The 16,529-nt window shown below is 46.5% G+C and overlaps 1 protein-coding gene across 9 annotated transcripts in view; it reads left to right on the top strand.

Moving 5' to 3' along the window:
- LOC118359182 (transcriptional enhancer factor TEF-1) overlaps positions 1–16,529 on the top strand; it is a 63,363-nt gene that overhangs the window by 23,834 nt on the left and 23,000 nt on the right. For 6 of the 9 annotated variants that reach the window (XM_052481331.1, XM_052481327.1, XM_052481319.1 and 3 more), the window contains exon 3: positions 787–1,039. In XM_052481331.1, the coding sequence (XP_052337291.1) occupies positions 838–1,039 (202 nt within the window). In that variant the 5' untranslated portion in view covers positions 787–837. Of the gene's footprint in view, positions 1–786; positions 1,040–6,398; positions 6,418–16,529 lie in introns of those variants that run through there. The other 3 variants (XM_052481356.1, XM_052481353.1, XM_052481357.1) reach the window with 2 other exon arrangements.

The following is a 16,529-nucleotide window of genomic DNA, read 5'->3' as shown; positions in this document are numbered from 1 at the left end:
AATGAGTTTTTAATGGGGATCTAATTCAGAGCATGTTGCTTACACAGCATAAATGCAATGAAAATTGAGGAACCTCACAATGGAATGTTCTATGTCAAGGGAATTCACAATGTGGAAAACAGACTCTTTCCTGGAACAAAGAGGACAGGGGATATTTCTTCCGTTTGAAATTTAAAGTGGTACAGATATGGTTGCATCCTTTCTTGAGTGGGCTTCGCTGTTGCTTTTTTTTTTTACAGTTCTCCTACATTAATTTCATCCAGATTTAAGAGTCTATTTGACAGTCCTGACAGCTGGTATAAAAAGGCTTCAACTGTTCCTGAAATACCAGGTGCGCTGGATGTGTTTTATGGTTATGTTCTCATTATATATTTTATATCTGCAGTCTTGTATTTTTATTTGTCTGCTTATCTATTTTGGAAAGTAAAGGAGGTGAATCTACTACAAGGTAAAAATGTATCCTGTGATGAAGTAGCTACATGTGACCTCCATCACATATATTTGTTTCAAAACGGAGCTAACATGAAGTATTTTCAATAGTACCATTTCACATGTCGTACAAAAACTAGCATAAAGCAAAGTTTCAGTCCCTTCCATGGCAACTAGTAAAACTGTACCACAGTCATCCTCACATCATAGGTAGATAGCAAGGCCAAGAATCCTCTCCTGTTTGGCTCACCACACTATTGACCAGTGGCCATGAGCAGTGTGTTGTCGTCTTGGAGGCAGATGCCTGTGCTGTGGAGAGTAACGGATGGCTTGTGTTTGTTTATTTGGGAATTCCAGATCTCTCCCTACTGTGCTCCAGGCTTCGGCTTGGAGATCCCAAGCACCACCATGGACCCCAGCAGCTGGAGCGGCAGCGAGAGCCCTGCCGAGGACATGGAGAGGATGAGCGACTCGGCAGACAAGCCCCTGGACAATGACGCCGAGGGGGTGTGGAGCCCCGACATCGAGCAGAGCTTTCAGGAGGCGCTGGCCATCTATCCCCCCTGTGGGCGCAGGAAGATCATTCTATCTGACGAGGGAAAGATGTACGGTGAGTACATGGGGTCAGGGATGTGGGTTGGAACATGGCAGGAAAGGCGAGGATACCCTCCTTTGTAATTATACATGTCTATTTTTTACATACATTTTTTTAAGATGAAGGTCACAACATTTCACTTTTAAAACCAATTGCATATCATCATTACACACTCAAATAATCTTGGTATGGGACCCTAAAAAGTGCCCAAAGTGACTGAGGAATATTTTCAGAGAGATTCCGTGTTGATAAAAGGGACCGCACAAGTGAAACAATAGACTGGGAGTGAAAATGTCAATCAGGAATTCATTTGTGGGACTTGCAGGCCTCCCTGGCTGTGGCCATACATTAATATCCCTTCTCTGCAGAAGTATGAGTCTATAAGTAAAGCAGCATTAACCATTAGTCAGGGGCAGATGGTACTGCGGCTGCCACCAGCTGTGTCCCCCCTCCCCCATCCCTGGCTGGGTGATGTCATGGAAAGAGGGAATATTTTCTTTCTGCAGTGTTGGACTCTCTCACAGCCTGTCAGTGTCAAGTGAAAGCAGAAAGCCCCTCGGGGTGTTAGTTTGCAGCTGTCATGTGACCCCTCCGGCCAAACCAAATGTAAAGTCTAGGAGTCGCAGCGAAGCCCCCTCAGCTGCCGGTACAAAGAGGCTTCAGACCACATGACCAAGCAGCTCACCACCCCAGCACCACCTCCTCTCTCCTACAAGCCGAATGGGAGTGCCAAAGAAACTCACTCACACTCCCCCTGCTCATGATTAGAGTATAACAAATAGGTTTGCCTAGCAAGTTTTAAATGATTAGCGCAAAGGACAAGACTCACTAGTGCAGACTGGACACGCCAGTCTCGTTTTTGGTTGGACGCATTCTTCTCTCCGATAAGAGATCAAATTAGGTGAAATAAAAGTTACATTTGGAGGAGAGATGTAACACCTTACTGAATGCAGTTTGTTTAATGTCCACCATCAGACATATTTTAGCTCAGGTACTTCTACCATTTCAAATTCCACAAAACAGCATTTAACATAATACAGCATGTTTTGTGTCAAATGCAAACCTTGGGAGAATTGATAGGTCTTTGCTGGCTCTGCTGATGCATAAAGAATATGATAATAGCTGATTCAAGGTTATTCATTTACATGAAAATCCATTGTCTGGAGCTCTGTTTGTTTCCAGTGCTGTGTAAAGGGAAGTGTTATGCAGAGTGGTGTTTACAGCTATTCCGTCAGTGCTTGTGTTATTGGGGGTATTGAATGTACTTTGACCTGCCTGAGATCGGGGGGGATTGAGAAAAGGTCAACCATGCCAGATGTGCTGGGTATCCGGTTGCATATATACTCACCAGCACAATCCACTGTCTCCCCGGACTGGCCTTTTACTGTGCCCTGAACCAGAGCTGTCAGCCACCCACAGTGAAATATATTTACGGAAATATACACTCAGTTGCCAGTCTATTAGGTACTCAACTTTGTTCACAGAAATGGTTCGCTCCTACAGACAGTGAGTCACTTGGCCGTGGCTTGCAAAATAAAGCAGGCAGACAGGCATCAAGGCATTCAGTTACTGTTTGATTGAACGTTGGAATGGGCAAAAAAACGAGTGACCTAAACGACTTTGCCTGGTGTCAACAGTACATTCTGGTGGTAGTGGTGTTCTGGTTTGGGGAATGTTTTCCTGGCGCACGTTATGTCCCTTGATACCAATTGAGCAACGATTGAACACCACAGCATGTCATACCCCAAAGAAGTCAGGCTGTTCTGGAGGCAACCTGCGTAGGTGTGTAGATCTAGTGGGATGATCCCTCTTGTATTGAAGTAATGCTTCAAGTACCACAGAAGTTTATCAAGGGATGTGTTAATGGACAATGTATTATGTGAGTAACACTCTTCATTTTCATGCTGCATAATTCAATTGCTTTTCTGCAGCACAATGGCCAATGGATCCAAAGATGTGAAGACAACAAGCTTACATGCTGCACATGAAAGCTCTATACAAGGTTGTTTGTTGTGCCTTGGAAACAGACTGGGTCGAGTGCCAGTATTCAGCTGTGTGAAAGAGCTTTTGAAAGACAGTGTGTAGAGGAAGATTTGTTTTTGTTTTTTTCAGGGGGCTAGGGAGGAGGGGGGACGTGGTCTTTCAGTGCCTAACTAACACAAAGTTTGGTGGGACTGTGAGGCGGCGGGAAGGGGAGCAGATTGGAACTGGTCTCAGTGTGTTAGTGGGCTTTTTCTGGGGGCAAGGCTAGCTGTTCTGTTCAGCCCGGCAGCTGCTGCCGGGTCCTAGTGCCAAACCCATCATAGTGTGAACTGTGACCCCACTCATACTCACTGAGCCATTAAGAGGATTGTAGCACTACCCAGTATGGAAAATAGGCTGCCTTTTTACTGGGACTGTTTTGGTTTTTTAAAACCTGGGTATAGTGTTTGTTTACATATAATAACTGTGTAATTAAGGAAATAGTAAGAAACATCAAACATCTTACCTTCAATCCATTTTACCAAAATCATTTCACTCAAATGTTATTGTTTTATTAAGAAATAGTATTTGCACAAAAATGGTAAATAATGATCAAATATTTATTGTATTATTATTATTAGAAGAATGCCAACTAGAGGGTAGTTGTGTTGTACACTGTGGAGAGATGCAGCTCTCAATGAGGCAATGTTGTCTCACAGGAGACACTGAGTCTGGCTGGAGAGCCAAGAGGAATCTCACAACCCAGCCTCTTCATCTCCCTCAGGAATCTCACACCTTCCTTTCTCACCAATCATGGATTGTTGGGATATCTGTATGATGCCGGTGTCATTCTTTAAAAAACAGAGAACAAAGGGGATATCTCTAGAGGTAGCGCCCGTCAAAACAGATTTACCAGCAAGAGCCTCATCTTTAGACATACCGACCTGTTGCATTTCCCCGAGAAAAACTGAAGCGTTTTGTTTACGATGTTAGATATGTGTCTGTTTCTCCCTGCATGCTACAGATTTCCATTAGTGAGGTGCTCTAGCTCGCAGGGCATCACTTCAGAATGCCACCAGAGATGATGAGAAAGCCATGAAGTGGTCTTCAGTGCTGATGGAGGGCATTGATTGGTCTGAAACGCCACAGTGATTTGTGTTTTAAGAGGGCAAGCCGGGCCCTGCTAACCATAGAACATCTCCCCTCACACAGCCTTTTAATCCTGGTCCACAGAGTTGTGCCCTGATGGACAGACAGACAGACCACCACCGCCCCTCTCATGGCATCTGTGACAGGTGGGGAGTGGAGACAGGTATTTTGGTGATGAGAGACCCTGGGGATAGTACTTGGGTAACGTGCATAAAGCTCATCACAAGAGGAACTGTCCTGAGTGCCCTTAAGCCCTTTGGTACCCCCGGGCCGAGTGTAGTTAATTAGCAACAGTCTCTATAGCAACTGCCTCTTGGTACAAAACAATGTCTAATTTCGGCTTCCTAGCCTATCGTGGCGGTGTTTACTTGAAGAGCTTTCTGGTGCCCTGAGTCTCATCGGGGCTGGTGCCATGCCCAGTCTCAGAGGTTAATTGTGACTGGGGTGAACAACAGCACAGCTGCATGGTAGGCAGAGCCTGGCCCTGGGCTGGCTGATGAGAGGGTCATGAAAAGCCCAGTGAGAAAGTGGCTGTGGCCCCAAGCCCCTAACACTGCTGCTTACATAATTCACCTGCTGTGCAAACCTCTATTTAACTCAGCCCAGAAATAAGGTTGACACATGAAATGACATGCCCCACATTATGAATGTATTCACTGTATATTTGCATTTACGCGCTTGCCTTGCAATACAAGTGAGTGAATATTTCCCATTTTACTGCTGGCAAAGAGAATCTGAATTCATTCATTTTCCCCAGGTGTTACCTATAGTCCCATTTCTTGTATTTTACACCCATCACTTTAAGAGGATGGCTGTATCTAATTCTAGTGTACCATAGCAGAGCTGTTTAACTCCTCTGGTGTGTGTGTGTGTTACATACCACAGCACATGATTCCACTTTACATCAATGTAGACAAAGCACTGGCACAGCTATCATAAACCAGTCTAAATATCACAATATGTTTGTGTTGGAGCAGTGAAGCCGTGGCAACAGTAATGATTATGATGTGTGAAACGACCATCTGTCTGGGGAACTCAGAGGTGCTCTGCTCTTGGAGGCTGTCATCTGATTGGGCCCAATCTGACCCTGGTCAGTCACCACACTGCATCTGTTGAGTTTAGAGGTGGAAAATGTTACGGCTTTCTGTCATTTCAGCTTGATGACTAAGGTACAGGTAAGACAGGGCTTTACATACGATTCTGGAGATTGGTGGCACTATCAGTCCACATACAGTCCACGTATGTCTTGGTCCTTCTTGTCTTTTGAAACAAAGCTTTCCCATTACTGCTATGCTGTGTGCTCTGTCATCTCATCAGTGGGCCGACCCATGTCCCTCCTATGGGCACTAAGTGGCACTTGGTTTGCAGGGATGCCAAGGATGAGTTAGGCATAATGAGCAGACCTGGCTCACCCCCGATGGCCCAGCTCTGTGCTCCTCTGCGGCCTGCCTCGCCGGCCCTGCTGTGCTTCCAGAGACAGCGAGCGGACCTGAGATCCCCACTGGGCGGATAATGAGGAATTCTGGGATCAGCTCAGGCTCCCTGAGTCACCTGCATTCACACAGATTGGAGTGTGCGGAACTTCAGGACGGAGAGGCATCAGACACCTCCACAATAATCCCCTCTTTGTTCCTGAGCCATTGTGGCAATGGAGCACTGCTGTGTTTTTACACACATGAAGGAAAAATTCCAATTATATTATATTTTTTCTCCTGATAAGAGGAACTCTTGAAGTGTAATCTGAGTTTAGTCTGGACCGGCTAGATGTTGGCATTGTGAGACTAGCAGGGGGTTGTGTTGAATAATGTAAAGGATGTAAAGGTCATGAGTTCATAGGTTGACACACCAAGTTATGTAGTCATTCTGGGTCAGTCAGTGAAGATGTTTCTGCTTCTATCTGCCCGTCTCTCTGTTTGTTTGTCGTCCGCCCTGCCCCACTCACTACAGTATATTTAGTTTACTCTCAGGGACAATGCTTCCAATTGTCTGCTCCTTAAAATTCTGTCGGATTTTCAAAGGGAGATTGTTGCAGTATAACGAGACTCAAAGGCACATGACATTTCAGCCTCTAAAATTCAAGGAGGGTACCTTTTATATGTGCTCTTTGTGCTGTCACTTTAAACCAAGCTCAACGCTGACAATCCTGCTGCTGCTTGCCTGCACCTGTTGTTTTGTGCCCGTGGCAATGAAGAGAGAGACGTGTGTGTGTGTGTGTGTGTGTGTGTTCGTTCAATACGCAATACGCCCAGCTCGAAGAGTATGAGGACAGGTGATAGAAACAGGTCGGGTTATATTTACAACTGGATTTCATATCGCTTATGTAATCATAATGTAATCAATTTACATTCGAATGGATTTTCACTGAGATTCTTCGCTTTTTTGACGATCAGTACTGTTATTTTTAGTAGGGGTCTCCCCAGCATGTAGACCCCAGTGTTAACCTGTGTTGTTATTGAAGTGACCCTGTGTGTGAGGTGTGACCAGGCATGGCATGTTGGCACTTGTCGTAGATTCCTGCCTGCCTGCCTGCCTGCTGCGTTAACCAGCCGCAGGCTGTTGGGGGATTGCACCACGCTTGGCTGCTCAGCCAGAACAATGGGCCCTGGACTCTTGTTGTTGTTATTTGTTGACCAGTGGGTGACGGGATGCTATTGGCAGGCGCTTAAATAGTGCTAAAGAGGCGGCTTACTCGCAGACGCAGAAATAGGAACGGAGATTTGATTTTGGTTTGATTTGAGATAGCGTGCAACGTTTATGAATATTGAGGATACTTTTGGTGTATCCATATGTCAGGGTTAGACGAAGGAAAATCCTTGTAAATCTCTTTCCGCAGGATTTGTTTCGTGACATTTAGGGACTTTTCGGTGTATTACGTAAATCCATCAGCATACAGTAGCTGGTATGTCTGTTATGAACAGCAGTCTCAGTTTGTCTTTTGTAGGTCAGGACCTCAGTTGGTTTATCAATGTCCAGACACAGGCTCCTCATCAGAATGGAATGTACCATGGAATCTCAGATGGCTTTCTTAGAGACTGTGAGAACCCAGACATATTTATACACAGACAAAACAGACACACATACATACATGTAGGCTAAACACACACACACACACACACACACACACATAAGCGCGGACCTCTTTGTCCTAAAATGATCAACACTGAGGCGGTTTTTATCATTAAATGATAGTACAAAATACAATGTCTGTTTTTCCCATATAAAGGACACAATCAGGTTTTCAAGTCCCATCCTGGTCTAACAAGAGAAGAAAGAGCGCTTTCTAAAGGTGCCATGTAACTCCTGACCTGCAGGGAAGAGAGACTACAGAGGGTTACAGTGTGCTCAGTTCTGATTTGACCGTGGCGAGGTTTGCTCAACATTTTTTTCAGGAAATGTTTGCATGTGAGAGCAGGGTTAGGTTAGTAGGGAATATTCTGCTGCCTGTGTGTGTCAGGGACTTTATAGGGTGTGTCCCAGCAGGGAAGCCTGTGTGAGTCTCTATAGAGCTGGGCTGGTTTCAGGTTGCACGCTCCCAATTGGCTGCTTTTGTTTGAGTAAAATGCTGAAACTCTGGGTTTCTTAAAGTTGCAGTGTCTTGTGCTCTCCATTCATGTAGAGCATCAGTTTAACACTGATGATGGCACCATTTTATATTTATGAAACACTTTCTACTGATGAGACCAACCATTCTACACTGACGAAACCATTCTGTGTAATCAATGTAAGAATGGAATCTGTACTGTTACTCTATATTTTTCAACCAGTGCTCCTAAAGCCTGTCATTTAATGTTGGCAGCAGATGTTGAAGCCTGTGATTGTATGTCCGATGTAAAGCATATAGGATTCTAAACTGTAGAAACTGTAAGTCTGTTCATGAAGAGGATCATGAAGAACAGGTAGGAGATGTGCTAACCTTGCCAATAATGCACAGTGTTTTTTACAGAGAAGCAGACAAAGGAGCTGCTCTTAGAAGACTTCTATACTCATATCTCAACAGCAGAGAAATGATCACATTGGGCATGTTTACTATCATTTACTATCGTGTTTGGTCTGTATCACAGGCAGCTATCTCTTCTAGACTGATTGGAGCTGTCAGATTGTTACAGCCTTGACAGAGAGGATTGTGTGCGATTTCTCTGTTGGAAAATGATAGCATTCCCTCACAACTTTGAGAGATAAGGTTTTTACTTTCAGCCTGTGTGAGTGAAAGAGAAGCAAACAGGGAGAAGGAGAGGCAGACCACATCAGGGCCACAAAGTTGGGCTTTTCATTTACACATATTGGTCGCCGCTAACAGGTTTTCTTTGTGTTCAGATGCCGGATTGATCCTGAGAGATTGAAAATATTGATTTAACCCTGTGAGGGGGCGGTTGGGGGTGCCTCCCTGCCTGCCAGCCAGCGTCATGTTCACACATCGCCCGCGCTCCGCTACGAGTTCCACAGGGGACTCCTAATTACCGCCGCCCTCACAGATTAGTCCAGCAGCCAGTCCGACTGTAGCCTGACTCCCTGGTTGTTTATTTCATCCCTCCGTCCTTCTCTCTCTTCTCCTCCCTCACTACTCCTGAAAGACACACCCCGACCCAACGGCCAGGCCTGCCTCTGCAGTAATGTATGTGATGATATACTCAGTGGCTTCTAATTGATAGAGTGATTCAGACGAGTGCTGGTTGCGTTAATTGGTCCCCGGTGAGCGCATGTATTGCTCTGAGAGGGGGGAGTAGGCCTCAGCCGCAGGCTCGCCTAAGCAGTACAGGCCAGGGAGAGAGGACGTAGAGCCGGCCAGGGCCACTGAGTGATGGGTGGCGCCCCTAACTCCTCGCCCCTGTCCAAAACACAGTCGCCATTTAGCAGAGGTTAGCTGGTGTAATCCTCTCTGTGTCTCCATGAAGACCCAGGTCAGTAACCTGTTGATATCTGATGTCCCGTTAGCTTGAGAGAAAATACCCCACCTTTAATCTCTCGCGGTTAACCTGACTCATTACCTCAACCACTCACTGGGCTTTTACCCCACTTTAAGGTCAGTTAAAGTTAAGTATTGATTTCTTTTTGGTGTTGGCAGATATAAATAGATTTTTAAAGAGGTATTAATTACATACAAAGACATTATAAGGAGATATTAATTGATCAGCAGTCAGATTTCCAGCCACCGAATGAGACTTTTTATCCATTAATCAGGCCTGAAGACTAAACACAGTGCCTTTGAGTGTCTGTGAGCACCGACCTCCACTGGGTTGAATTATGGATGTGTATCAGGAGTCGCAGGAACTTAGCGAAGCCTATTCAGCTGGCCACTTTCTGCGGGTGAAAGTGATGGTCTACTACCACTGAATGCTTGTAGATCCTGGTTGCATACCATGCTGTTACTCACTGTGGAACAACAGTTATATCACATGACAATGATTAAGTAGCGGATATTGTTGGATGTCTCGATGACTGAATGAGAAACATTACTCAGGTTTGGGGTCTGCTGCTCTGTTTGTTCTTTGTTTTCTTTAAGACCACAAATATAGCCTAGCCGTTCCATGGAAGAGCTCACCCTTTGTAGCCCTAATCATCAGAAGGAAATGCTTCTATTTTCTCAGCCAATCAGCAAAGGCCTCACATTAGAAACCACAAATGAACAAACTGCAGAAATGGGATAGATGAATCACTTGAAATCATACTGTATCTAAGAGAAAATTAGATTATACTTCAGCAAATATAAGATCTTCTCATAGATAAATACATTTTAGACAGAAGTCTATGTCTTTGAAAGTGGACTGGATTTTGCCTTTTTGTTTGTGGAGCTCATTTTATATGGCGTTTTTAATGTTAAACATGATATTATGTAAACATCATCTTAAAAACATCATTTGTTCGTGTAAAACCATATGTGAGTTTAGTGAGTTATTCGAGGGCATTCATGTTTTGTAAATGGGTGATATGAATCTCTGTGGTTTCTGTCTGCCCCACCGGCATGTTTGAGAAGTCCTGAAGAGGGGACACATTACTTAATGACTTTTCAAACCAACCACATTTCTTCTTCAGTGTTACATTAGTGCCCTCATGGGTTGGTTTAATTATTTAATTTTTTTCTGTTTCAAATTAGCTCTGAATTGTTGTGATCTGTGGCTGTATGAATGAGAAATACCTATGTTGAGTGTTGGGACCGAGGTCAGAGCCGAAAGCAAACAGCTACTGATGTTCCATTTATTTCTCCCAGACATATTAAGGAGCCTGCCCTACATTTACACAGGCACACAGCAGGCTCTACAAATCAAATAGTCAAATCATGGATTGTGGAATTTTGGGTGAAGGCTACAATGAATGTACAGATTGCAGATGACAAATCAGAATCCCTTACTATGTTTCACTTAAAATAATTCAGAAAAACATTCTTAAACTTTTTGTGCAAAAAAACGAACATATGGTCTTTATTAATCTTTTTTTCCTCTAACTCAGCAGCATGGCACCATGCGATGGATTATTAAAGCAAGCTGAGTGAGTAGAATGTAGAGGATGTGTATACGTGTGTTTGCGTGTGACCTTGCCCTCTCAGCAGGAGGCAGATGGATGCACGCAGACGGCCTCTCTGGAAGATATGTAGGCTTAAACTTTCAGTTTGTAAAAGCCAGGAGGGATGGGTGGGACGTGTGTGTCTGTCATCGTGGGGGGTGGGCTAAACTATTGTGACCCTAAGAATGGCCCGAGTGTGTGTGAACGTCGACGTGCCAACTTTGGCCTTGAAGTCTTTCTTAGGGCCCCACACTTTAAATATGGGGGGGTTAAGCCACCCTAATAAGTAGCTGGTTGGCTGGAGTCAGATGTTGGGATCAACAGACGTTATCCTCTTTCTAAATGGATTTCCCTGGCATAAGGGGCTGAGCCCCCTCTCCCTCTGACCCTAATTATTACTGATGAGAGAGCAGAGATTTGAAGAAAAGGGGGAGGAGGAAGAGGGGAGGGAGTTTCTTTGAGCCACACCTTCATGAGGAAACACCTGCAGGATCTTAGCAACTTCAAACCTTTATTGTTAGAAGCACTGGAATTGTTTCAGCTAGCCTCTTGCTCAAAGGGCAGACCTATTGTTTTGTTCAGCTTGGCAGCTCAGCAAGAATTGTTTTTGTACAATTAACACCAATACAAACAACATACTTTTGCAGTGTGATTATGTTTACTGATTATACAACTCGGCTATTGTTGCGTCATTTAAACAAATGATTTTGTACATATTAAAATGTAGGTTACTTGAAATGGAAAGCCAAACGTAGGACACCATTGTCTGTCACCTGCTCATTTTCCAGGCCACAAGTCTCCTTTATTGTTAGTGACAGGTTCTCCTCTTGGCAAGCGCTGTTTCCCAGTGTGTCACTGTTCTTGTCAAGTTAAAGGCTTTCTGGCTCCTCTACCCACACCCTGACCCAGCCAAGGACCCTCCTGCTGAATGCCTCCTCTACCCACACCCTGACCCAGCCAAGGACCCTCCTACTGAATGCCTCCTCTACCCACACCCTGACCCAGCCAAGGACCCTCCTGCTGAATGCCTCCTCTACCCACACCCTGACCCAGCCAAGGACCCTCCTGCTGAATGCCTCCTCTACCCACACCCTGACCCAGCCAAGGACCCTCCTACTGAATGCCTCCTCTACCCACACCCTGACCCAGCCTGGGACCCTCCTGCTGAATGCCTCCTCTACCCACACCCTGACCCAGCCAGGGACCCTCCTGCTGAATGCCTCCTCTACCCACACCCTGACCCAGCCAGGGACCCTCCTGCTGAATGCCTCCTCTACCCACACCCTGACCCAGCCAGGGACCCTCCTGCTGTATGCCTCCTCTACCCACACCCTGACCCAGCCAGGGACCCTCCTGCTGAATGCCTCCTCTACCCACACCCTGACCCAGCCAAGGACCCTCCTGCTGAATGCCTCCTCTACCCACACCCTGACCCAGCCAGGGACCCTCCTGCTGAATGCCTCCTCTACCCACACCCTGACCCAGCCAGGGACCCTCCTGCTGAATGCCTCCTCTACCCACACCCTGACCCAGCCAGGGACCCTCCTGCTGAATGCCTCCTCTACCCACACCCTGACCCAGCCAGGGAACCTCCTGCTGTATGCCTCCTCTACCCACACCTGACCCAGCCAGGGACCCTCCTGCTGAATGCCTCCTCTACCCACACCCTGACCCAGCCAAGGACCCTCCTGCTGAATGCCTCCTCTACCCACACCCTGACCCAGCCAAGGACCCTCCTGCTGAATGCCTCCTCTACCCACACCCTGACCCAGCCAAGGACCCTCCTGCTGAATGCCTCCTCTACCCACACCCTGACCCAGCCAAGGACCCTCCTGCTGAATGCCTCCTCTACCCACACCCTGACCCAGCCAGGGACCCTCCTGCTGAATGCCTCCTCTACCCACACCCTGACCCAGCCAAGGACCCTCCTGCTGAATGCCTCCTCTACCCACACCCTGACCCAGCCAGGGACCCTCCTGCTGAATGCCTCCTCTACCCACACCCTGACCCAGCCAGGGACCCTCCTGCTGAATGCCTCCTCTACCCACACCCTGACCCAGCCAGGGACCCTCCTGCTGAATGCCTCCTCTACCCACACCCTGACCCAGCCAGGGACCCTCCTGCTGAATGCCTCCTCTACCCACACCCTGACCCAGCCAGGGACCCTCCTGCTGAATGCCTCCTCTACCCACACCCTGACCCAGCCAGGGACCCTCCTGCTGAATGCCTCCTCTACCCACACCCTGACCCAGCCAAGGACCCTCCTGCTGAATGCCTCCTCTACCCACACCCTGACCCAGCCAGGGACCCTCCTGCTGAATGCCTCCTCTACCCACACCCTGACCCAGCCAGGGACCCTCCTGCTGAATGCCTCCTCTACCCACACCCTGACCCAGCCAGGGACCCTCCTACTGAATGCCTCCTCTACCCACACCCTGACCCAGCCAGGGACCCTCCTGCTGAATGCCTCCTCTACCCACACCCTGACCCAGCCAGGGACCCTCCTGCTGAATGCCTCCATATTGTTGCTTTAGTCTATTGTAATGCTAATGTCAGCCTGAGACCCCTGAGTCATCTATCAGGGATGACAAGGAAGTCAGGCCTATTGTCTGAACCTGCTACTCCATCCACATAGAGAGAGAGGCTGGCCTCTGGCCCACACTGCATTCGGGGACAGGAAGCCCAATGGAAAAGGATCAATGATGCTCTTACTCTACCCAAACAGGAAAACTGTCAAGCCATTTACATTGACAAGCATTCATGTAATCGATACTTACATAGATGCCTGTGTCTTTAGGAGGATGGGGGGGGACAAGGAAGCACTTCCTCTAGTTTGAGAAAGTCCCCTGTAGTGCTCCTTGACTTACGAATGAATGTTTAGAGACTGGAGAATGTGTAATAGGTGCTTTACCCAGTAGTTTCCTACAGCACAAGGTTCTAAATATTGGGTTGAGATAATGACTGAGCAGTGCCCGAACATCTTACACCGTGTTAAGCTTTCACAGGTCTAATTCAGATTAAGCCTGGGCGAAATCACATTGGCGGTTCCTTTTGGGCCTTGACAAGTGACACTTGAGAAAATAACATTGTAATGAGAAGGAATGATAGATATGTTTGGTGGGGGCAGGGCCTGTGGGTGAGAGGTTGCCCCCTGTGCTGTTCAAGGCGTGTCCCGTTGTCCTACTAAGAGGAGAGAGTTAAAACCACATGAGCGGCTGACATGGAGCCAGGCCCAGCACGGTCTCAACATCCATTGACATCATCGCCCACCGCCGGACCAGATGTGACTGTGGTTGTGCCTGCATTAAACAAAAGTGCTGCTACAGGAAATGAGCGCCTTGAAAAGGAGGGAAAAAACCTTCAGCAAAGCGTTGTTATTACCACTCAAAGGACGTAACCAAGGCAGTTAAAACGTTTAATACACCATAACCTAAATTATTCCAATGTTTATCATATGCGGGTGCATTGCTTTGGGGCCTTTTCAGATTTAATTATCTTTTCATTGATATGCCAGTGGAGATGCTTCGTTTACAATGGCCTCTGGGTGCGTGATCAGTGGCAAATTTATGCACATCAAGCTCACTTATACTTATATAATTGACCAGCTCACCCTCTGGAGAAATGTATCTCATCACTGACATGGATGAGAACATGTATGTCTGGGCTGAGTTCAAGTTCTGGAGGGTCAGCACCATTTTCGACCTAAATTAATATCTCATACCATATATATTCATTGGATATTATGGCCACATGACCCAGGCTGTTGGTCTATCTCATTCCCTTCTTCAGATGAGGCTCTAGCACTGCTGTTCTCCTGGCAGGTGACAATAGTCAGACCACAGCACCACCTGTCTTTCCCCGGTGTCACTCACCACTCATACGTAGCAGGATACTTTAGAATATGGGCTGAAGCAGAAGGACATGTGGTCTACACATGTGGGATGAACTAACTTCAACTCAAACATCAATATACTGTATCTCCTGCAAGACTCAGCTTCTCTGCTTTTCATGGAGCAGCTAATGATGGACGTTTTGTTAGCATTGATTAGTTTAAATATAGAGACAGTAATGTGATGAGGAGAGAGAGAGTCAGGACATATAAATGATGAGAAGGGCTTACCGAGAAACATTTCCAAAAGGACTCATTCAAGGTAGAAAGGAGTTGGAGCGCTCAACAAAAAAGGATACAGTTGGGATTTTTGAAACATTGAGAAAATTATTCCTAAAGAGGGAGTTCAACTTGGAGTAATGCTAATTAATGTTACTCAAAGTGTGATTGAACATTGTCAGAATATGCCTCGGGAAAGTGGAGGAGTTGTAAATAAGCTGGGAGTCTGTTATTTTTAGGGGGGAAGCAGGCTCCAGCAACACCAGAGGGGGTATGAGTGGGGTGGGGTAGAGGCAGTGTGAGGGCTGGCTGTACGGGGGTGTTGGATGGGAGCTAGGAGCAAGCAGACACAGCAGCTGTGTAAACCACAATAGTTCAGGGAGGGATAGAGTGGGGGACTTTCCAGCTAGGCCAGTTAACCTCATAGACTACTGCAGGCTCACTCAAAAACATTTTTACAGTTTAATGGTGGAACGTGTTATGTGCTACAATAACTACATACCGTAGATGTTTCAAACCATGAAATAAGTGGTGCTGCTGTGTGAACCATGACAGCTAATAGGCCGAAGCAGCAGGTCATCCATCACATGTTGAATTGAAACATTATCCTATTAAAAGTGTGTTTGTGCACCCTTACCGTCCAGCAAACGTTACCGGAGCAACAGGACCAACAGGCTCTGAGACAGATTCTACCCCCAAGCCTGCTAAATAGCCATAAGACTGCTAAATAGTTAATTAATGGTTACCCGGACTATCTGCACTGGCCCTATCTTGCACTGACTCTATGCACTCTCACACAAAACCCACAAGCATTCACACACACACACTCTCACACAAAAGCCACACATTCAGCACACACACACACACACACACGCACGCACGCACGCACGCACGCACACACACACACACACACACACACACACACACACACACACACACACACACACACACTATTTTACTTGTATTATTATCTATCCCGATGCCTAGTCACTTTACCCTGCCTTCATGTACATATCTACCTCAAATACCTCATCTGGTACTGGTACTCCCTGTATATACCTCCACATTGATCTGGTACTGGTACTCCCTGTATATAGATCCATTCTTGTGTATTTTATTCCACTTTTTCCCCCATTTTTTTCATGATTATTTTTTAAAACTCTGCATCGTTGGGGAGGGCTCTTAAGCAAGTATTTCATGGTTAAGTCTACACCTGTTGTATTCGACTCATGTAACAAATCAAATTTGATTTGATTTTTGATTTAAGGGGCAGAAAAAGTGCATTCCTGTGGTCAGGCTTGAGTGGACTGTGACTATATTCTCTACTACTATTGTAACACCCAGCAGGGCTAGGGACCAGGGTGAGGCTGTTCCAGGATCCTCCCAGGGAGGAAGGATGCTCAGGGCCAAATTAGATTTCTGACTGAATGAAGAATCAGCCCTGGGGGACAATCCCAGGAAGAGTGGACCGACTGGCTCTTTGTGGTGCTGGGGTTTGAGTGCCATTGATATGGCTCAGGACCTTCAGGGTCATTGAGATTCAGAGGAGACCATTCTTACCAGGGGGAAGTAATCCACAGAGCGACTCTACTCTGGGGGTCACACCATAAATATCTAATCCTTTTCCTGCTGCTTTGAGTGACAACAAGAACCCTCCTTCAAGAGTTAACTCCCTCAGTTAACCCCCATCCCCTCGCCATGACTTTCCCTATTTTCCTCCAGTGGGACACAACTATCCACCTATCAACCTGAGTGAAAATGAAATCGTGGTCCCAACTCCAAAACGAT

This window comes from Oncorhynchus keta, chromosome 2, assembly GCF_023373465.1.
Source record: "Oncorhynchus keta strain PuntledgeMale-10-30-2019 chromosome 2, Oket_V2, whole genome shotgun sequence".
Lineage (NCBI taxonomy): Eukaryota > Metazoa > Chordata > Actinopteri > Salmoniformes > Salmonidae > Oncorhynchus > Oncorhynchus keta.
Note: the sequence above shows the minus strand (reverse complement) of the source record. Positions and strands in the feature narration are given on the sequence as shown.